We start from the raw sequence: 22,741 nt of genomic DNA, 5'->3' as shown, positions 1-22,741 counted from the left end.
TTTTTTAAAGATTTTTTATTTATTTATTTGAGACAGAGAGAATGAGAGAGACAGAGAGCACATGAGAGGGGGGAGGGTCAGAGGGAGAAGCAGGCTCCCTGCCGAGCAGGGAGCCCGATGCGGGACTCGATCCAGGGACTCCAGGATCATGACCTGAGCCGAAGGCAGTCGCTTAACCAACTGAGCCACCCAGGCGCCCCTGAGTTTTTTTTTTTTAATGATAGGAATATTATGAGTCTACAGAAGAATAGTAGGTGAACCAGAGCATATCACTCTCCCTAGTGAAGATAGGTAAATATATTAACCAAAATACATATAACCTTGTTGGGAATTGTATAGGAAAACAAGTCATCTTGCTTTTCTAATTGTTACACTACTTGCCCTGCATTTAATTGAAATTTTTTGTTTAATATTTACTGTCTGGTTATACCATGTAGAATATAAAGTTTCTGTGAACAGATTAAAAATTCAAAAATAAATGCTTAAGTAATAAAATGATTTTTTAAAAGATTTTATTTATTCATCTGAGAGAGAGAGAGTGTGCACAGGAGCATGAGTTGGGGGAGGGGCAGAGGGAGAAGCAGGCTTCCTGCTGAGCAGGGAGCCCGACAAGGGGCCCAATCCCAGGACCCTGGGATCATGGCCTGAACTGAAGTCAGATGCTTAACCAACTGAGCCACCCAGGCACCCTAGTAATAAAATGATTATTGTTAAAAAAAAAAAAAATACTGGGGCTCCTGGGTGGCTCAGTTGGTTAAGCGGCTGCCTTCGGCTCAGGTCATGATTCTGGAGTCCTGGGATCGAGCATCGGGGGCTCCCTGCCCGGCAGGGAGTCTCCTTCTCCCTCTGACCCTCCCTGCTGTCGTGCTCTGTCTCTCTCTTTCTCTCTCTCAAATAAATAAAATAAAAAAATAAAATAGACCCAGAATAAACAGTAAAGTATCTGCTTTTCTTGCTAAGGTGCTTTGTATCTCTAATATAAGGATAAATATGTCCCTTAAATGTCATCCATGATTAGCCAGTTAGAGTGGACACGACTCACCTCGCAGGGACTTGGTGAGTGTGAGTATCTACTTGATTATGTAGTTGGCTCAGGCAAATGAAATAAAAACTAATCATTTTAATACGTCTTTTCTTTCATGATGCTTTTGTTCTCTATTTCCTGTAAGTTTACTGGTAATTCACCTTTTGGAGATTGAAAAGAGGAGCTGATAGGTTAGATAACTTACTCTAATGAAATCAAGGAGCCATTCTTATCCCATTGTTACCTTCTGAAATACCTTTCAGATGTAGAAGCCTGACAGGAGATTCTGGACACATTTTGGGAAGAAGTAAATGTGGTCATTTTGCAGACTCTTGTCCAGCCTGCCTCATGCCCAATCCCTGTGCTTCCTGCCTTCCAGTTCTCTCCTGCGCTATGGTGGCAATCTGTCCCTGCAGAGTGCCATGAGCGTGCGATTCAACAGCAACGGCACCCAGCTCCTGGCCCTGAGGCGTCGCCTGCCCCCTGTGCTCTATGACATCCACTCCCGCCTGCCTGTGTTCCAGTTTGACAATCAGGGTTACTTCAACTCTTGCACCATGAAAAGTTGCTGCTTTGCAGGGGATCGTGACCAGGTAGGTGCCCTCTGTCTCCTGCATCCCACAGTCGTGCTTTCCTCTCAGATCGCTCCTTCTGTGCTGCTCTTTATTTCTCCTTAGCATCATGTCAGGTAGAAACAATTGAGGCACACAATGTCTCTGGACATTCTAGCATAATATTGAGTCTCTTCATCAGAGTTTCCATTGAGTAATATAAGGCACACACCATGAACCAAGGCTGGCCACAGTATAGTTCTGAGCAGCCTAGCTTTGCCAGGTTTGTGAACAGACTTTAAGGTTCTAAGAATGTGTCATTTCAAAAGAAAGGAGGGAGTCCATGGAATATTAGCCTGCCAAAAAAAAGAGAGACTTTTTGTGTGTGTGTATCAATAAAACACAATGATGAATGAAACACCCTAAGTACCATCCGAGAGACATATATCCTGAATGGCCCCTTGGGATGGGACCTTTTTCTTGGATGAGATGGGCTGAGTAGCCTTGTTTGAGAGGAAGCCAGATGCTGACTCTTTTACTTTTTATTGCCAGCATCACAACTGGGAAGGAGAACCCAAGCTGTGTTTCCAGTCTTTTCACAGTCTCACTGGGAATTGAGATACTGATGTTGACTTAGAGCTGGCAGTTTAAAAAACATGCTTGGCATTCTTGCACCTGTCTTGGCCATAGAAGTTCTGAAGTGGGTGTGTGGGTGTCAGTGAGTGGACCAGTTAGACTGGTCTCAGTAATCAAGCTGAGTAAAGATGAATATAAAGAAGCATTGATGAAATAAACACATAGGTGTTTTTTTTTCCCTTCTCAAACAGAACAAATATTTGGCTATTTCACATCTAGATTGGAAAAAGAGAGACCTTAGTCTCTTGCTAATGCTTAGTGTTCTCTTTGGGCTCATCATCATCTTTAACATAATTCTCACATGCTGTACTCACCTCTTTAGAGTTATTTGTGGGCAAGGGACATAAAAGAAACAGTTCTTGGGGAACCTGTGAAGACCCTGCTCTTTGAAGGCAGAACCTAGGGTTTTTCTTCCTAGACTGGAATTGCTACATGCTCCCCAATATCAGAGCTTAAAGACTAGTATATGCAGTAGGAGCACAATAAATGCTTGTTGAATTGAGTTAAATGTTAAAGAAACTGAAAATATCTTTTAAGTTGTCTAGACTAGGGATGTCCCTTTTGTAAATAGAGAATATATATCTAAATTCAGAATTTATGTTGAAGGCAGATTCCTAGGGCCTACTTAGCTGTGATCCACACTGGAAACCACTAGGTGGCCTCAGTTATATAAGCGATGTCTCCTTGAAGAAGCCATAATGCCTGAAATTACTTAGTTCTTACAGGCTATTTGTTTCTTGGGTGGGAAGAAGCCGTTTCTAGATATGATCAGACTCACAACAGAACAGATCATTGTCTACTCTTTAGATTGGTTGATTTAGTTTCACTTAGATGTAGAAATGACAACCAAGCCTCTCCCTCCCTTTTCCCCTTCGTTTCTTCCTTCTTGCCTTTCTTCCTTGCTTTTAAGTTAATTTTTCTATCTTCTGTCACTCTCTTATGCATGTGATTCTTATTTCAATGACCAATAAAAAATAGGCGCTAAATGTAATGGTTTATTAGGCTTTATCACCAGAAACACAGGGGCTGAGGGAACAATGAAAGATGTAAAGGAGAATAGATGTTAATTTTCTTTCAGTTCCTATATTATCAGCCAGAACCTGTCTGCATGGAGCCCTTAAAAGACCCAGAATACAGGCCTCTAGCCAATATGTAGAACACCCAGACCATGGTTTCTTAACCTCTGTACTATCGACATTTTGGTTGAATAATTCTTTGTTTTGTGGGGTTCTCTTATGCATTTCAAGATAGTAGCATCCTTGGCCTGTCCCCACTAGATGCCAGTGATGTCTCCCCTGTCATCCCCCAGACAACCAAAAATGTCTCTAGACATTGCCAAATGTCCCCTGGGGGAAAATTGCCCCTGACTGAGAACCTCTGACCTGGATTATAATACCCATTTTGCCCAGATACACTGGGACAGGTATTGCCACAGGCAGAACCTGAGTAGGTATTTTGTGATTGTCCTGGTTATGTACATTGCCAAGATGTAGTTGTTTTTGTCTTTAAGGTTATATATAGTGATAAAAACATTGAATAGCTTTTCATTTTTTTCTATTCAGATTTGACTAATTTATTATGTGTGTTTTTAAAAAAAAATATTTAAGTAATCTTTACACGCAACATGGGGCTTGAACTCATGACCCTGCTGAGATCAAGAGTCATATGCTCTTCCAACTGAACCAGCCAGGCACCCCTTATGTGTGATTTTTTATCCAATGGGAAAAGTCTATGGGTACTGTATCCTCTCTGACAAACTAGATTGTTTTTTTGGTTTTCTGTGAAGGAGGATGCAAAGTCATTGAATCTAACTTTGGATCCATTTCAGAGGTAAAGTCTTTCAAGTCTTTTCATAGTCCCCATAGAGATTATCAGAAGTATATAACCTAGGGAATAGGAAGTACAGAGATTTATGTTAGACTATTTTGTTCACTCCTTAGGGACTAAGAAATGAAGTGTGGCGAATTCATCATTGCCTTGTCTCTAATACCTGGCACACAGTGAGAGCGCAATAAATATTTGTTGAAGCAAATCTTGAATACTTTGGTCAATGTGTGGTTTTTAGCTTTTTAGGCCTAAGGCTTCTCTAACTATAAATCAGAATTGATAAGTACCGTTTTCTCCTGCTCAACTTCCAGAGACTTTATGAGGATGAATTAATAGATTTTTAGTGAGAATAACCTACTGAGCTTATACTTTGTAAGTGCTATACAGGAGGCCAAACTTACTGTCTCATTGCTAGAACATGTCTCTAAGAGGTGACTTACCGGCTCTTTCCACACTCAGAGCTAAAGCAGCAGGTGCCACGGTTACAGTATGATCTGCAGGACTGACATGTATAGTCTTTGACTAGTCCAGACAGGATCTTTTTTGCTGCTTTCAAATTCCAAAGCCTACTCTTTCCTTATACTGGTCTTTATATTTGCTCTTGTTCTTGTATACTTTGAGAACACCCACAGCTGGAGGCTCTGTGCTCTGGAACTCTTCATTTAGTCATGGGCTGGATAACCATCCCAGGGAGGAATCTGAGAATTTCCATAATAGGAATGAACATGGTCAAGAAAGACACTAAGTGATCTATCTATCTGAGACAGTCTTCTGGCTTTTAATTACAGTGAGATAGTCTTTCCACACAAATGGACCAGATGCTGTGCCAGAGAACCTATACTTCCTTTTAGACTATCCTAGGTTCACTAGGTACTTCTTTAGCCTCCGAATGAAATTAACATTTCAAGAAATTGGACTCAGGGAATAGAGTGTGAAATAGGCTGAGCCTACTTTGTGTCTCCCCTATGCTCAGCGCCACCACTGTAGATGAATTCTAATTATAGAGCTATTAGAGATCATTTTGGATAACCCTCCTTTTATAGATGAGAAAACTGAGGCTCAGAGACGTTGGGGACGTAAGTCAAGACATACACATGTTTGTAGCTGAGCCAGGACTGGAACCCAGATTTTTGAGATCTCAGTAGAGCCTTTTCTTTGTCTTTTTAAGATTTTATTTTTTTTAAAGAGGAAGAAAGGGGGGAGGCATTATCTTTTTTTTTTTTTTAATTTTTATTTATTTATTTGACAGAGAAAGACACAGCGAGAGAGGGAACACAAGCAGGGAGAGTGGGAGAGGGAGAAGCAGGCTTCCTGCGGAGCAGAGAGCCTGATGTGGGGCTCGATCCCAGGATCCTGGAACCATGACCTGAGCCGAAGGCAGACGCTTAACGGCTGAGCCACCCAGGCGCCCTTTAAGATTTTATTTTTAAGTAATCTCTATACCCAACGGGGTGGGGGGGCTCAAACTCACAACCCCAAGATCAAGAGTCACATTACAGCCCTTCTCACTCTACATCTTGATGCCAGGAGAAGCAAGGCAAGCAGCAAAAATGAGTGAACTGTGTTAGAAATCATCAATGGGGGTGGTGGTGACTGTGGCCAACTATAGAGATCCCACCCCATCTAAATATAAATGAGTCACATCTAAATGCAGCTTTGGCTCAGCTTCAGCCCATTGTTGCCATGAGGGTCTCTGGATTTTTTCAAGTGAAGCCAGAAATCAAGATTTTAGTGTAAAATCTCCTGATTTTTTTTTAAATATCACGACAAATTAATACCTTATTGTATGGATAAAATAAATCTGTACATCATACCTATTCTGCATTAAGAGCCACCAGTTTGAAACCTCTGTGCTTCAGCAGGATATTTTTCTCTCATTTTTAGTTTCTTGGTCTGTCACTAATTCATAGGTGAGTGGAGACAAGTTTCTTTTTCCTGTCTCCTACTGGACCCTTACTTATGCCTTCCTCTCCCCCCATCTTTTAAAATAAGAAAGCACATACTTACTGAACATCTACTGTGTGCCAGAGGCTGTGGTAGACACATGACTGCCACTCTGTACTCAGTGGGGAGTCTGCTTTTCCCTCTCCCTCTGCCCTCCCCCCCTGCTCATGCTCAGTCTCTGTCTCTCTGTCTCTCTCAAATAAATAAAATCTTTAAAAAAAAAAAAAAAGACACATGACTGCTAGATAATAACCTCTTTGAAATTTTCTTTTGTTCTTTTTTTCTTTTCTTTTTTTATTTATTTAAAGTAATCTCTACACCCAATGTGGGGTTCGAACTCCTGACCCTGAGATCAAGAGTCGCACATTCTTCGGACTGAGCCAGCCAGGGGTCCCAAGATTTTCATTGAAAGCTCTATATACAATCTCTCTTCCCTACTTTTGGCCAAAAATATATAGTTTGTTTATTTCTAGTATAATCTTTTTATTATTCAAGTTTAATAACTTCTGTCATCAGATAAAGTGGCATAAGTGACATCAGATTGGCTGAATAGCAACAGAAACAATTAGGCCAAATACACCCTTGAACTTTTTTTTTTTTAAACCAGCCCACCTTCTAGTCTTAAAGTATGGTGAGGAATCTTGCAGTTGGGCCACCTGGGTGCCTCAGTCAGTTAAGCGTCTGCCTTCAGCTCAGGTCATGATCTTGGGGTCCTGGGATCGAGCCCCGCATCGGGCTCCCTGCTCAGTGGGGAGTCTGCTTCTCCTTCTCCCTTCGCCTGTCTCCTCCGCTTGTGCTTTCTCTCTCTGAAATAAATAAAATCTTAAAAAAAAAAAAAAAATCTTGCAGTAAAATAGCACTCCTTCCTCTGGAGGCTGCCTGAATCCAAGGGCTCTCCTCCTTGCTATCACCATCATACTTGGATTTTTTTGTTTTTCCTTTTCTCCCTGAAGCCTGACTGGATACATTCTGTCTCCCAAGCTTCACACTCCCCTCTGTATACTCAGTGAGCCAGTCTCTTAACAGGGTTAAAAAAGAAGGCCAATTTTCCACCTGCTAGCTCTTCTGGCACACACTTGGAAGGCAGCACTCAGCTTTTGTTCCCTTTCTCTCACAATTCCTTAAATGGGTCTTGCCCTAGATTGTGACAGTCCAGCAGAGCTCAGGCTTCTGGGAAGTAAGTCTTTCAGGCTAACAGGTATATGTAGCCTGGAAATGGACAGTGTGGTAATTTTTTTTTTTTTAGATTTTATTTATTTATTTGTCAGAGAGAGAGAGCGCGCGCATGAGAGCGAGCACACAGGCAGAGGAAGAAGCAGCCGAAGGCAGATGCTTAACCCACTGAGCCACCCAGGCGTCCTTGGTGTGGTAATTTTTAAGTCTTCTTTTGCTTTGGTCTTACCTAAAGCCTGGCCTTGTAAGTTCCTACCTCTTGCTGAAAATGGGATGGGGAAGGAAAGGGAAAGTATGATAACATTTTTTCGAAAGGGCTGAGCATTGGAGTGTCTGAGTACTGGGATGACTTACACAGGTCTTTCTTTTAAACTTGGTAGATGGCAGGGCCCCCAAAATCATGAGAATGAAATCATTCTAACTTATCCCCTGGAGAGGAGAGCTGACTTGTTCCCTGTGAGTCCAACAAAATGGCCTTGAATACGTGGCCTGGCCCCAGACATTACATCATCACTCAGCCTTTCTGTGCTGACGTTATATGGGTATGGCAGAGGTGCCAGCATTCACCAGGAAGGGTGCTCCAGGCCAGTGAAGCACGCGAAGTTGTAACTTTGCTCTTTTTATAACTCCATGTAGCCCAGCTTCAGCTCCCTGGGGGCATGGCATGCCATATGTTCTCCTCTATCTGAAATAAAGACACACTCTTGGGGTCCATCCTTTGACTTGCTTTGTGACTTGAGGCTAATATTTTCTTCTCCTCATCTTTCTTTTCTGTCTTGTATATTTTTAGCCCTTTAGCTTCTGAAGCACTTTCATTTCATGTTGAATCCTCCCAGTGACAGATTTCACCCCAATGCAAAGCTGAGGCCTATAGTGTTTGAAACTGCAGATGTCTTCGGTCACAGAAGGAGGACTAGACTAAGTCTCTAGCTTGTGATCGTGCTCTCTTCTCTTCCTCATAGACATGCCGCCGCCTGGGTTCTACAGAGCAAGTGTTGGTAGCATCTTCCCTGGGCTAATGAGGAAGAGGAATTCCTTGTTGTATATATTATTTAGGTGAATTATTTAGAGGCTTTTATTTTATAGAGAGAAGGTAGCATGAAAATAACTTATTAAATCAGCCATGTTTAACTCTTTTTGAATCCTGAACCTTTTTGAAAATCTAAAAGCTATGAACACTTATTTCAGGAAAATGTACATATGCACATCATTTTGCATATAAAATTAAAGAGTTTGTGGAATTCCTGAAGCCTAGAGGTTTTGGGTGTTAGCAATCCTGAATTAAGATTTTACCCATGGAGGGCACCTGGGTGGCTCAGTTGGTTAAGCGACTGCCTTCGGCTCAGGTATGATCCTGGAGTCCTGGGATCGAGCCCCGCATCAGGCTCCCAGCTCAGCGGGGAGCCTGCTTCTCCCTCTGACCCTCTCCCCTCTCATGCTGTTTCTCTCTCTCTCTCTCAAATAAATAAATAAATAAAATCTTAAAAAAAAAAAAACATTTTACCCATGGATTAGATCTTTTAGTCCATTTAGTGATGCAGTTTTAGAGCTTAGAAAGCTTAAAAGGTTCTGGAGTATAGCAGGCCTGCTACATATGGTCTGGTTTATAAGTGTTTAGCTGAGAAGGAACACAGGTGAGCTGATTTCTTCTTAGGAACAAAAGGAATTGATGTGATCTGGTGACACAACATGACACTTTTCCTTTAATGTATAGTTCCTGGCTCGGAGGCTGGACTCTACTAGGAAATTGCCGGTAGATATTCATGAAGGGAACAAAGTATAACCTTTCCTGCTCTACCTGCCCTATCTTCCTTAGAGATTTGCCTCTTTTTTGGGTGTCTTCAAACTTTGGAGCAAAAGGAAAGTAATGTTTCTTCCTCTGAGTGGTTGGAGACCCCTGCTTGAATGAAGAGTATAAATACTCATATACAGACTGAAATGAGTGATGCCCTCTCTCCCCTGCGCAGGCCCCACATACAGCAGCTGAGGCCCACAGAGGAGAGATCAGTGCTGAAGGCCATTGGGTTGATTGCCGGCATCTTGCCCGGCTTTCCAAAAGAGTTTTGCCAAATAAAAGTTATCTTTAAGTAATGCGGGCTACTTTGTTACAAGCAGCTGTTGGAGATTTAGAGCATTTTTACATTACATTACTACTGATTATTTGACTATTACTGGCTGCCTTTACGGAATGTTTCTTTATTAATAGAATTTTTCCTACTTGGTTATTTTAATAAACCAAAGAATTCCAGGAGCCTAATGGAGCTGAAATGGCAAGTGGTCCAAAGAAGCAAGAGTCATATAACTTCACATGAGCGAAAAATAGTGGTAGTCTTATGGGTATGCATATTTGCTTTTTTTTTGTTGGGAGCCAAGGGAATTCTATTTCTCCTACCACAAATAAGATAAAATGAACCTATGGCTTTGGCCATTTCCAAAGCAAAATTGCCCTGATTGCTTTGGATGGCATTTGTGGCAGGTACTGGGTGTAAATGATATGAATGTTATATACCAGTTGCAAGCCTTTTTCTGGAAATCATCTTCGAAAGAGCACATCACGAAATTGTTCAATCACATTTTTTCCCCCTTTCTGACAAAAGGTCAGGGAGAAGTAAGATTTAAATAGCAGTCTCTCTGCTGTTACTAATCTAGGCTAGAAGAGCCATCTGGTTTTTCTGTCCTAGTCAATACAGTTAATTAGACAGGCATGCCATTTACTAGAAACTAATTAATCAATTACTATGGAAGGAGCCTTGGAGAAAACTGCAAGTTGATCAGTACTCAATGAATAGTAGCTGATTGATATGTTCCCTTCTTTATCAACAAATGTTTGGGAATATCACATGCTGTGCAAACACACAGGCACACACTCACACATACATATACATACACTTAGAAATGGAGCAGAAAGAGATTTCTCTGTTAGCAAAAGGCATGTTAAGACATTAATGGGTTATTCTTGAAGCATATCAGGTGATGGCCTATCCCTCCTGCTGTCTAGAACATTTTCCTCTTTTTAATGTGGATTTTGGGTGGGAAGAAGGGGGCAGTTTCTGTTTATGTTTCTAAGCCCGGTGAGGCCTTAGAGTATTGTTGGTAGGGTTATCTGTAACACGTTTAAATAAAGGTATTGGGGAAGGAAAAATAATTGCTTTGCTAGAAGATGGCTAATAAATTTGGGTTTGGTTTTTTTTTTTTGCTTGTTTTTTTTTTCTATTTTCTTCTAAGCGGCTTCTAGATAGTAGGCAGTTTTGCTGTGGCAGGCCAGGCCATGCTTAGATCCCTTTTTGAACCTTCAGGTTATTAAAAATTTCTTGTGACTTGGGTGACTTTATAAAGGTGGTTTCTATATTTAGAGGCATGGACTTCTCTGGGTATTCAGCTAACAAAATGCCTTTGCAAATAGAAAAAGGTCTTTCTCAGAGCTTGTGTAATTGGAGAATGCTAAGAGATGAAAGGGGCAGGAGTTCCTGGAGGGGATGCTGGGCGCTGCAGCAGCCTACCAGAGAGTAGGAAGTGTTAGGTGAATGGCTGTTTTCTATAACAGTTAATGGATTGACAAGGATATGTGGGCAAATGAGACAGTGACAGAGTGCTAATGCGGTCATCTTTTTTCGTGTTGATGGGGTGGTTCCTTCTTAAAACCTATTGAGAAGAACAGCTGTTGAGTCTCTCTGCTTGACCAAGTTAATATTCCATACTGACAGTGGATTAGATAAAATGCACTGGCCTCAGGTTAACTCTGCTTAGAACAACTAGGCTGCATCGAGATGAGTAACTATAGAATGAATGAACAGTGTGATGGGTCAGAGTGTGGCCAGCCTTTAACCTTTGTGGCCAGCTGGGAAGGACTATGGATAAGAATCCACACAACTTTTTGCAGTGGTGTCACCCATCTTACTCACAAAGCCAAATTAAAATTAAGTACGTCTCCCACTCTCTGATCTGAACTAGACTGTGGGTCTCCCACTCCCCCCTCCCCCCCACAATCTAGAGCATTTTGGGAAATGGGGCTTTAACTGCCTAGATAATAGACTATCTAAAATATTTTTCTCCTTCTTTGGAGCCCTGCCCTATTCATCTCAGGATATAAGATAAAAAATTCTTCCGAAGTGAGTTTTTAATTTGTCATTTACTCCCCACAGTGTTTAGAATAAAGTCAAAGAAAAGACCTAAGAGAAGGTAATTCTTTATATTCATGTCACACTTGGCCATAAACTTAATATCACCTTGTTTAGTTTTGGCTTTTCTAGAACTGAACAGCAGTCTTTTAAGTTTTTTCATGCTAGTGTTTTAAATATGAATTTTGCTTGTGAAGTCCTCCATCATAAAAGGGAGTAAAAATGTTAAATGTGGGAATTTGGGGCAAACATTTTTTCTGTTACGTTTCTATAGCTTACTTATTTTTAAAGGGTTATCTGCTGCTGAACCATTCTGTTATCTAGGCCAGAAGTCTTTACTCCAGGCCAGCCTCAGATTCAACACCAGATTCCCTGGGTAAAAATATGCAGAGACTATTTGAAATTAGATATCAACATAAAAGGGAAAAGAAAGAGAAACCTGTACCTTCAGTTTTACCACTTGAGGTGAAGTTCAATTTTCTGGTTAATTTAAATAATTACCGTGTTTCTAGATTTGGATATAATTATGCAGTTTGGGTTTCTTTTGGTAGTGATTGATCTTTGTTCTCTTGCTAATTTTTTCCTTGCATCCCACAGCAAATATTTAAATATCTGTGAGAAGGCCAGTCAAGACTAGCAGTGCCCCAATTGTCCTCTTGAGTGCTATCTATTAGCACGGCCTCAGTTGGAGGCTCCAACCTGACTCTAGGAGGAGATGGGCCCTTCCAATACACCCTTAGAAGAGGGAAACATTTCCAACTGCTCTGATGATGTTAAACATATCTCTGCACTCAGCCTGCTTGAAATAATCTGTGTTTTTGCAAAGCTTAAAAAAAAAAAAAAAGACAAAGGAGCTCTTTTGGCTATCTTATATTTTAAATTAGCCCAGAACTCTGTCCCCTCTCCTGGAGGACTCTTCTCCCAGATATTCATACAACTTGTTCCCTCATTTGAGCTCTGCTCAAAATGCCGTGTTATCAGAGAGGCCTTGTGTGATCAGTCTGTGTAAAACAGAAACAGCCAACCCCCAGCACCCTATAAATGTCTTAATCTCTTATTTAATTTTTCTTTATAATACTTATCACCCTCAGACACACACATACATTCTTAACTTTTTTCCTTCTACCCATTGTCCTCTCACATTACCTGTGCATGTAATTTTTTCTCTCCCCACCCAGTAAAATATAAGAAGCTTCATGAGGGCAGGGACAGCATCTTTTTTTGATCAATTCTGTATTTCTTTCCTTGGAACAGTGCCCAACACATAGTAGACATTGGATAAATATTTGTTTAATGAATAAAGGATGAAATCATTTTTATTTCAGTCTCCCACAGTCAGCAGTATCCCAGGCAGCCAACTTTTAATGCTGGAAGGGGCCCAGCAGACAACCATGAAATGCCATAAATGAATTCCAGGGCAGTTTTGTGATTCCATTGTGTGTGAACACTTAAACGGTCTGACTAGACGGCAGTGGGTCAAGACCCCTGCCTTGGAAATCATCCCAAGCTGTTCCCTTGTGATGGTTCCAAGAGGAAGAGAGGGTCAGGAATTGCCCTTATCCCTGAGGGGATGCCTGTACATTATATGCATTTTCTACATATTTTAGGAGCTGTCATATTAAATTCCAAAGGCCTTTACTCTGTGGGAGTTTTCTCCCTTCTAAGGCAGTCTTCTGAGTCAGCATTCTGTCTGGGAGTCCCCTTTTACCTTTTCATGACTTTCCCTGCTGAATAGCTGAGCAAATAGGAAAGCACTGATCCTTCACTATGAAATAGTAAACCTCTGATAAGCCAAGCCTGTCTCACTTTTTTTTTCCACTTTTTTTGTAATATTTATTTTTTGTTTGTTTAGTTTGTGAAAGGTATGGGGGGGCAGGATAGCAGGAATTCTATATGAAGTTTTATAGCCTCTTTTAAACATAGAGCATGAAATGAGATGTTGAGTAATAAAGTATATATTATATATACAAATAATTAGTGGATAGTTCTCTTATGTTCTGTCTCTCCATGTGTCTTATTTTGGGTTCAAGTTTCAGGTGCACATGGTTAATTTGGAAATGCAAGAAATACTAGAGGAGTAGGGGAGTAAGTAGGGAAAGGAAGGGTGAGCCAGCAACAACTGTGGGCAATTGGAGCTTGATCCTGAGAGGAGAGAGTATTGAGCACCCACTTCATTCCACCTGGGAACAAGAAAGCTGGGATATTGATACACCAACTTCCATCAGTCATTGGCTGAGTGCTGCTTCCAAGAAGTGTTCATTCACCAGAGCAGCCTGCAGTCTCCTAGGCTTTGGTTTCGATACTGGCAGTTGGCAGTGAGGTCGAGTATATGAAGCAGTAAGGCTTGAGGGATATGAGCAGGGTATCAAGGACTGAGCTATGCCATGCTTCCTGTTTCTGCTGAAACAGCACCCGTTACTTTCCCTTTGCCCCTTCCTTTCACCTTTTCCACGTCTTTACCCAAGGTCAGCTCAGTGCTCAACTCCATCTTGCTTTGCCTCTTTGTGAATCACCAGGCATCTTATTTGTCGTAATGGCACCTAGCGATTTCTACTTCCTGGCACAGTAGTTGTGTACCTACATGTATATTTTCTACCTTAAGCTCCTTGGGACCCCAGGTGTTACCTTACATGTCTTCGTGAGTCTCAGAGTACCTGGCACATAAGTGCTTGGTTAGTAGAGGAAAGCCCTTGGGTTCCTGAATTCCAGCTTCCTAACTTCCTATGAGGAAGGTATCATAAACTATAGGGAGTTACTGGATGAATCCTAAAGTCAGGGCAATGAGGATTCACTTTTTCTTTTTTTCTTCTTGTTTTAAGGAAACTTTAAAAAGGTGTATACTTTAGTAGTATTAAGTATATTCACATCATAATGTAACCATCTCCACCATCCATCTCCAGAAGTTTTTCATCTTCCCAAACTGAAACTCCATACCCATTAAATAGCAGCTCCCCATTCCTCCCTCTCCCCAGTCCTTGGCAACTACCATTCTACTTTCTGTCTCTATGAATGTGACTACTCTAGATATCTCATAAGTGGAATCATACAGTATTTGTCTTTTTGTGATTGGCTTATTTCACTTAGCATGTTCAAGATTCATCCATGTTGTAGCACAAGTCAGAATTCCCTTCCTTTTGGGCGCCTGGGTGGCTCAGTTGGTTAAGCGACTGCCTTCGGCTCAGGTCATGATCCTGGAGTCCCTGGATCGAGCCCCGCATTGGGCTCCCTGCTCGGCAGGGAGTCTGCTTCTCCTTCTCCCACTCCCCGTTTGTGTTCCCTCTCTCGCTGTGTCTTTCTCTGTCAAATAAATAAAATCTTTAAAAAAAAAAAAAAAGAATTCCCTTCCTTTTAAAGGCTGAATAATGTTCCATTTTATGTATATACCACATTTTTTTTTATACATTCATCTGTTGATAGACACTTGGGTTGCTTCCACCTCTTGGCTAGTGTGATAATGCTGCTATAAACAGGTGTACAAAAATCTCTTACAGATCCTCTTTTCAGTTCTTTTGCATATTTACCTAGAAGTGGAATTGCTGGATCGTGTGGTAATTTTATTTTTAATTTTTTGAGGAACTACTTGCTGGGGTTTTTTTGATATAAGCCATCCTAATAAGTGTGAGATAGTATCTTATTGTAGTTTTGATATGCATTTCCCTAATGATTAGTGATGTTGAGCATCTTTTCATGTGTTAATTGGCCATTTGTGTATGACCATTACATATTTTTTTCTTTGGAGAAATGTCTATTCAAGTCCTTTGCCCATTTTTAAAATCAAGTTGTTTTTTGATGTTGTTAAGGAAACTTTTCAATTGAAGTCTTGTGGGATTAGTCTTTGGGTTTCCTTGTCTTGAGCGTATTTATGTAGTGACTTGTCAAGTAACCATGAGCCAGCAGCTTAGAGACTTTTAGCTCTGATCTGATTTCCCCCATTCCTTTTCAGAGGAAGCATAGAATCTTAGAATTAAATGAGCTTCAGAGAGTGTCTTAGTCTATTATGGCTGCTATAACAAAATAGCACAGACTGGGTGTCTTATAAATTACAATAATTTCTTTCTCACAGTTCCGGAAGCTGAAAGTCCAAGATGAGGGTACCAGCATGGTTGGGTTCTGGTGAAGGCCGTCTTCCGGGTTGCAGACTGTGGACTTCTCTTTGTGTCCTCACAGAGCGGAAGGCACCTGGGGACCTCTGTTGGGTCTCTTATTAGTAAGAGTGCTAATTCTGTTCATGAAGGCTCTACCCTATGACCTAATCACCTCCCAAAGGCCCCACCTCCTGACACCATCACATTGGGCATTAGGATTTCAACATGTGTATTTGGTGGGGAATACAAACATTCAGACAATAACAGAGAGCAAGCAGATGAGAAAATTGGACCCATTTCTTTTTCCACTGTGCCCTGGGCTAAATCACCTAACCCTGTGGATAGCATTTTCTTTATCTTTAAATATGTCTTTCTTTGCCTCCTCTCTCATGTTCCTACAAGTATTTTGAAGACTGGTGAATTGATTTTTAATTATTGTAAAGTATTTATATTAGGCATGAGGTTGTGTGTAAGTTGAACTTAACAGTTTTTGGAATTGTTCATGGTGACATTTTTAAGTAAAAAGTTTTCTCTAGAAAACTGTAGGCCCTGGTAGTCTGGATGGCTCAGTTAGTTAAGTGTCCAGCTTCTGATTTCGGCTCAAGTCATGAGCTCAGGGTTGTGAGATCGGGCCCCACGTTATGCTCCGCGCTGGGCGTGCAGCCTACTTAAGATTCTCTCTCTCTCCCTTTGCCCCTCCCTTCCTCGTCTCTCTTAAAAAAAAGAAGAAGAAGAAAACTGTAGGCCTTTCTTTTTCTAGGGAAATAAGGAGATGACACCAAAAGGAAGTAGTGCTGACTTCAACTTAAAGTAATACACTTTTGTTAATCTTTGCAAATAAATGAGCTGTCAGGGTTGGTGACTTGTTGCTGTTAGACAATGTTAGGCAATGCTTTTTTAAGTCCTAATTAGATCAGTCTGGCTCAGTGTTCTATTTGAGATCAAGTAGTTTGATCTCATAAAAGGGGATTGCTTATGCCCCTAGCACTAACTCATGGCTGGATTGGCGATGGCTTCCTGTTCAAAGATGTCAGTTGACAGCAGGGACATTCAGGATGCTTACACTTGCAAAAAAGATCTCTGGGGAGCCCCTAATTTTTTGTTCTGCATTAGAAGTTTTTTTTGAAAAATTGAGATAAAATATACATAACATAGCAATCACTGTGGAGACCGTATGGAGGCTCCTGGAAAAATTAAAAATAGAACTACCATATGATCCAGTAATTCCACTACTGGGTATTTGCCCAAAGAAAACGAAAATTCTAATCTGAAAAGATATGTGCACCCCTGTGTTTTTTGCAACATTATTTACTAAGGTAGCCAAGCTATGGAAGCAACCCAAGTGTGCATCAAGAGGTGAATGGATTAAGAAGATGTGGTATATATATATATATATATATGGAATATGAGTCAGCCATAAAAAAGAATGAGATTTTGCCATTTGCAACAATGTGCATGGACCTAGAGGGTATTATGTTCAGTGAAATAAGTCAAAGAAAGACAAATATCATATCATTTCACTTATGTGTGTAATCTAAATACCAAAACAAACAAAACCCAGTTACGGATTTATAAATACAGAGAACAAATTGGTGGTTGCCAGAGGGAAGGGTGTTGGGGAGATGGGTGAAATAGGTGAAGGGGATTAAAAGGCACAAACTTCCAGTTATAAATAAGTCACAGAGATGGCAAAGTATAGCATAGGGAATAGTCAATAATACTGTGATGGTGTATGGTGACAGATGGTAACTACACTTACCGTGGTGAGCATTGAATAATTTGTAGAAATGTCAAATCATTATGTTGTACACCTGAAACTAATGTAGCATTGTATGTCAACTATGCTTCAATAATAAAAATCTTAAATATATGTATATACACATACATACACATAACAAAACTTTCCATTATAATCATTTTTAAGTGTGCTGTTCTGTGGCATTAACTGCATTCAGATTGTTGTATAACCATCACCACCATCCATTTCCAGAACTTTTTCATCCTCCTAAACTGAAACTCCATACCCATTAAGCAGCAGCTCCCCAGTCCTTCTCCCCCTAGTCCTTGGCAAGTACCATTCTGCCTTCTTTCTCCATGAATTTGACTACCCTAGGCACCTCATATAAGTTGAACCATACAATATTTGTCTTTTTGTATCTGGCTTATTTCACTTAGCATAATGCATTCAGGATTCATCCATATTGTAACAAGGGTCAGAATTTCCTTTTTAAGGCTGAATAATAGTCTGTTGTATGTATATACCACCTTTTATTTATCCATTCATCCATTGATGGACATTTGGATTATATCCACATTTGGCTATTGTAAGCATTCTTTTATGAACATTGGTGTACAGATACCTCAAGTTCCTGCTTTCAGTTCTTTGACATATACCTACGAGTGGAATTGCTGGGTTATATGGTAGTTCTATGTTTAACTTTTTGAGGAACCTCCATACTGTATTCCATAGTGGTTGCACCATTATATATTCCCACCAGCGATGCACAGGGATTCAGTTTCACCACATCCTTGCCAACACTTGTTTTCTGTTTTGTTATGTTTTTGTTTTTTTGGTATTAGCCATCCCAATGACTGTGAAATGCTATCTCGTTGTGATTTTGAATTTTTTTTTTTTTAAAGATTTTATTTATTTGACAGAGAGACAGTGAGAGAGGGAACACAAGCAGGGAGAGTGGGAGGGGGAGAAGCAGACTTCCCGCAGAACAGGGCGCCTGATGCAGGGCTTGATCCCAGGACCCTGGGATCATGACCCGAGCCGAAGGCAGACGCTTAACAACTGAGCCACCCAGGCACCACCCAGGCACCCCATGATTTTGATTTTCATTTCCCTAATGATTAGTGATGCTGAGCATCTTTACATGTGCTTATTTTAGGCATTTATATATTTTCTTTGGAGAAATGTCTATTCAAATCCTTTACCCATTTTTTAATTAGGTTGTTTGGTTTTTGTTGCTGAATTTTAGCCAATGGACCTTTTAATTGGCAAATACTTTAAAGAGGGTATTTGCTGTGCATGGTGCCTTATGAATATATGCCCATTTGTCTTGTTTATTTTTTTTTGTCTCGTTTATTTTTTAAAAAATCTTTATATAGATAGGTAGATAGATGTAGATATTTTATCAATCAATCAAGATATAAATAATAAATATGTATTTTTTTTTTTTAATCCCAACAGTATATCCTTTCAGGCTCTGATGACTTTAACCTGTACATGTGGAGAATTCCTGCAGATCCAGAAGCAGGTGAGTATATCCCTAGTATGAACCTACTGCTAATGTTGCGTCTGTTGACCTTTGGCATGTTGTACCCTGAAAGGACTGATTTGTAGAAATAGAGGATGATATTTCTCTTTTAATGTAGTAAGTTTATCAGAAAAGTGACCAAGGGAAATTTAAACATAAAAATTAGAAGCCAGATTTCACTATAACCTTCATACAGACCCTTACTGACACAGTGATGCTCAGATTTCTTTCTCCTAAGAACTTTTCTTTTTTTTTTTTTTTTAAAGATTTTATTTATTTGACAGAGAGAGACAGTGAGAGCAGGAACACAAGCAGGGGGAGTAGGAAAGGGAGAAGCAGGCCTCCCGCCGAGCAGGGAGCCCGATGTGGGACTCGATCCCGGGACCCCAGGATCATGACCTGAGCCGAAGGCAGACGCCCAACGACTGAGCCACCCAGGCGCCCAAGAACTTTTCTTTAGACTTCATAGATCTCCATTATGCCCATTTTCCTCTCTCCTATTTCACACCTGGAATATTTTTATCTTGCTTTTCCTTTTTATCCATCTGCAGATTCTTGTTTATTTTTCTACAAAGAGTTATTAGGGTCTCTTCCTTTCCTTTGGCCTCCCTGATGATGTTAACTAAAGGGAAACTTTGTTGATGGACAAGTTTACTCCCTGGGGTTTGGCTGACCCCAGATATCAAAGAAATTAGGAAGAAAGAGTTCATCATATCTCTAGATGTATTCTGAAAAATGCCTGCATCTTTCCATAAATTTGGATCTAGGCCATCAGCTTTCAAACAGCATGGATCATTCTTCATTCTTGATAATAGTGTCTTCACGTGCTCAGTTGAGTCTCACACTGGTTGCTTCCTACTGGTAGAAAAATGTCTATTTTTTATTCTCAGGACAGCTCAATATACCATCTGCTCCAGGTGATACATGGCATCAAACTGGAAAATGGCCATTAGGAAAGTAATAGAGGACTGTGCCAAGTGTATTGCATAAAATTCGTCTAGTGCTCAATGTTTAGGGAAGTTGTTGGCTTGCCTATTGCTGAATTAACAGTATTTGTTACCAAACATCTGCCTTTCAAAACTTGTTGAAGCCCACTTTTGATGTAACTATCCTATTTCTGTGGTCTGGTTACTAAACAATTTTCAAAAGGCCTTTTTCCCCTTCTGGAATTTAGAAAGCATGAGTGAAGCAGCTTACCTGTGAAGCCCAACCAGATGGGACAGCAGCGGTCTAGCTGAACAAAAGTGGTGTTTTAGCAGTAGACTATTACGTTTCCTACCCCCTAATCTTATAGATTGATTATCTGAGAATTAATCCTTGGGCTTAATTTTATCTTTTACCTGATCTTTAAAAGCTTTTAATTATTAAGTCAATTTGATTTTTAAAATAGAAAGTGGATAACCTCCTTCTCCTGGGGCTGTTCTCTGGAATCTTTTTCACATTTGTATAAAGAGAGAATAGGGAAGAATCAGCAATAGTATTACAGATTTTTTTTCCTCTCCCAGCTTATTTTTGTACTGGTTTAAGGTATGGCCCACAGTGGGCTGACTTTTTAAGTATAGATGACTATGCAGTCTTTGGGTTGGCAGGGACCTGATAGCTGATTTAGGATTCCAATATTAAAACTGGGAAATGGACACCCAGACTTTCCAAGGGTTTTCTAGGCACAGCTGCTTTAAAGGAACTCCAGTTCTAGATTCTCAAATTCTGTATGTATTCTTTCATAAAATCAGTGTTCCTAAGAGAGTACCCATTCTCCTTTTCCACTTCCCCTTTACCTTTCTTCCACTTTAGAAAAAAAAAAAAAAAAACCCGGAAAACCAAAAATACTCCACAAATTTCTGACCATTTGAACCCTAGCACATGGTGCATTGCTGTGAGGTATAAAAACCTCCAAGGTGCAAAAAAACTGAGGGGGGTGTGGAATAGGTAATGTGGAAATATTATTTCAAGGAGGAAAAAAGAACGATGTAAAATTTCTATTAAAAAAGGACTTGTAGGACTTCAGATCCCCCAGAGGATGCAGTGGGTGGCTCCCACTGCAATAACTACAATGTGGTTACATCACAAAAACCATAAAGGTGTCAGAGAGGTGTGGTAACAAAGTATGCTAGAAGAACTCAAGTTCTGAAGAAGGAAGAGCCCCTCTAGCCCACTCGGAGGTGCGGACCATCGTCTCTTCTAGGGGCTTCTGCATGGAGGCTGCAGATTGGGCTGCAGCTGGGGTCAGAAGAAATCAGAATTTGCAATGGCCACATGGGTTGATAGGATAGAGTAGAATCTAGAGGTGCCCCAACCACATGGCCAATCTTCCCTGTAGGACATTTGCTAAGTGCTGGGGTTGTCCTGGGAGCTATGGGATTGGGCTGGAGAGGCAGAATGCAGGTCCCACGTTAACACAGTGTTTTGGAGACAAAGTCCCCCTCCCCCCCAGTGGGAGGGGTGTGCTCCATGGAGCTTTTGCCAGATTTTGAACCTGCCCAGGGGAAGGAGAATAAAGAACTAAGCTTAAAATCTCCAAGGGACAGAACATTCAGAGCAGAGGACAACAGAGACTTGTCAGACTCTCCACTAAAAGCCCAAGAGGTGGGACACCTGACTGGCTCAGTCTGTAGAGCACGCAACTCCTGATCTTAGGGTTGTGAGTTCGAGCCCCACATTGGGCATAGAGAGTGATTAAAAAAAAAAAAAGCCTAAGAGGCTTACAGTCGAGGATGGGGATGGACCAGGAAGGCTGAGTGAACTATCCTGTAATTTCCTGGTGCTTAGGACACAGACTCCAGTTAGAGAAAGGCACCTGCAACAAGCACCCTCCAGGTCTTGACTTTGAGACATCTGAAACCAGAAGTAGACATATTCCTACTAAAGAAGCAACCCAGCGCTGACCTAGTTCCTTCTGATTAAATTGAGAATGGTCAACCCCTTACTTTATTTTCTCAAGAGTAGAATGGGTAAATGCCATATGGAGGAAATCAGCTTTAGTCTCTGTGTTAGTCTGCTAGGGCTGTGATAACAAAATCCCACAAAATGGGTGACTTAAACAACGAAATTGTATCTTCTCACAGTTCTGGAGCTTAGAAGTACAAGAACAAGGTGCTGGCAAGTTTGATTCTCCTGAGGCCTCTCTTGGCTTGCAAATGACCACCTTTTCCCTTTGTGCTCACATGACCTTTTCTCTGTGCACACACATCACTGGTGTCCCTTCTTCTTATGAGGACACCAGTCTCATTGGATTATAACTTCATTTAACAGAGAATGGAAAGAGCAGAACAGTGTAAGAGACAAGTAGAGCGCAGGTGATCTAGCATATATGAAATTGAAGTCCCAGGAGGATAAGAAAGAGAAAATAAAGCAGAAGCAATATATGAAGAGACAATAACTAAAAGAATTTCCTAAAACAAATGAACTAGACTAATTCTCAGATTCAAGAAACTGTAACCACAAACAGGATAAATATAATACACTTAGGCACATCATACGTCAAATATTAGAGACAAAAGATAATGAGAAAAAGCCCAAAAGCAGCCTGAGAAAATACACAAATCATCTATAATGAGCAACAATAAGATGGCCAAATTATGGAAGCCAGAATATAATAGAATGATATCTTTAAGGTGCTTAGAGAATTAAAACCTGCCAACCTAGAATTCTATATCCAGGGAAAATACCTACCAAAAATGTAGGTTTAATAAAGACACTTTTAAAAAAGAAATTATAGAATTTTAATGCAATCACTCAGCAGCCCTCAATGAATTAATACATCTAAATATTGAGTAGTGACAGGTGCCAACATCTTAAAAAGAAAGGCAATTAAACATTATGTGCCTCCTGATAAAAAGAACACAATACTACTGATAGGCTTGCCAAACAACTCTGAATAAAACCTCAGGATCCATCTTTCAGTTTGCAGGAAGCACAGAGGACAGAGGAGTATATTGTACTACATTGTGAGCATACAGTCCACGAAATCCAGACTTCAGAAATGATAGGTCAAAGGGCCCATTTTCTCCAACAAGTACATTCTAATGAAAAAAGGAAAGGATGGACAGGAGGAAGCCTATTGTTTAAGAAATGTAAAAGACATATTAAATAAAACAAAAACCAGGCAAAACTATTTAGG

The 22,741-nt window shown here is 40.5% G+C and overlaps 1 protein-coding gene across 5 annotated transcripts in view; it reads left to right on the top strand.

Annotated features, from left to right (window-relative positions):
* Positions 1–780: 780 nt before the first annotated feature.
* The window catches only part of LOC115939094 (DDB1- and CUL4-associated factor 5), a 45,109-nt gene continuing 23,148 nt past the window's right edge, over positions 781–22,741 (top strand). The window contains exons 1-3 of one of the 5 annotated variants that reach the window (XM_081830357.1): positions 781–1,617; positions 9,397–9,492; positions 18,555–18,621. In XM_081830357.1, the coding sequence (XP_081686483.1) occupies positions 1,336–1,617; positions 9,397–9,492; positions 18,555–18,621 (445 nt within the window). In that variant the 5' untranslated portion in view covers positions 781–1,335. Of the gene's footprint in view, positions 1,618–9,396; positions 9,493–14,772; positions 15,481–18,554; positions 18,622–22,741 lie in introns of those variants that run through there. The other 4 variants (XM_081830358.1, XM_081830360.1, XM_081830361.1 and 1 more) reach the window with 4 other exon arrangements.

The sequence above is a fragment of the Leptonychotes weddellii genome, chromosome 9 (assembly GCF_054177405.1).
Source record: "Leptonychotes weddellii isolate Sample4059 chromosome 9, ASM5417740v2, whole genome shotgun sequence".
Taxonomy (NCBI): Eukaryota; Metazoa; Chordata; class Mammalia; order Carnivora; family Phocidae; genus Leptonychotes; species Leptonychotes weddellii.
Note: the sequence above shows the minus strand (reverse complement) of the source record. Positions and strands in the feature narration are given on the sequence as shown.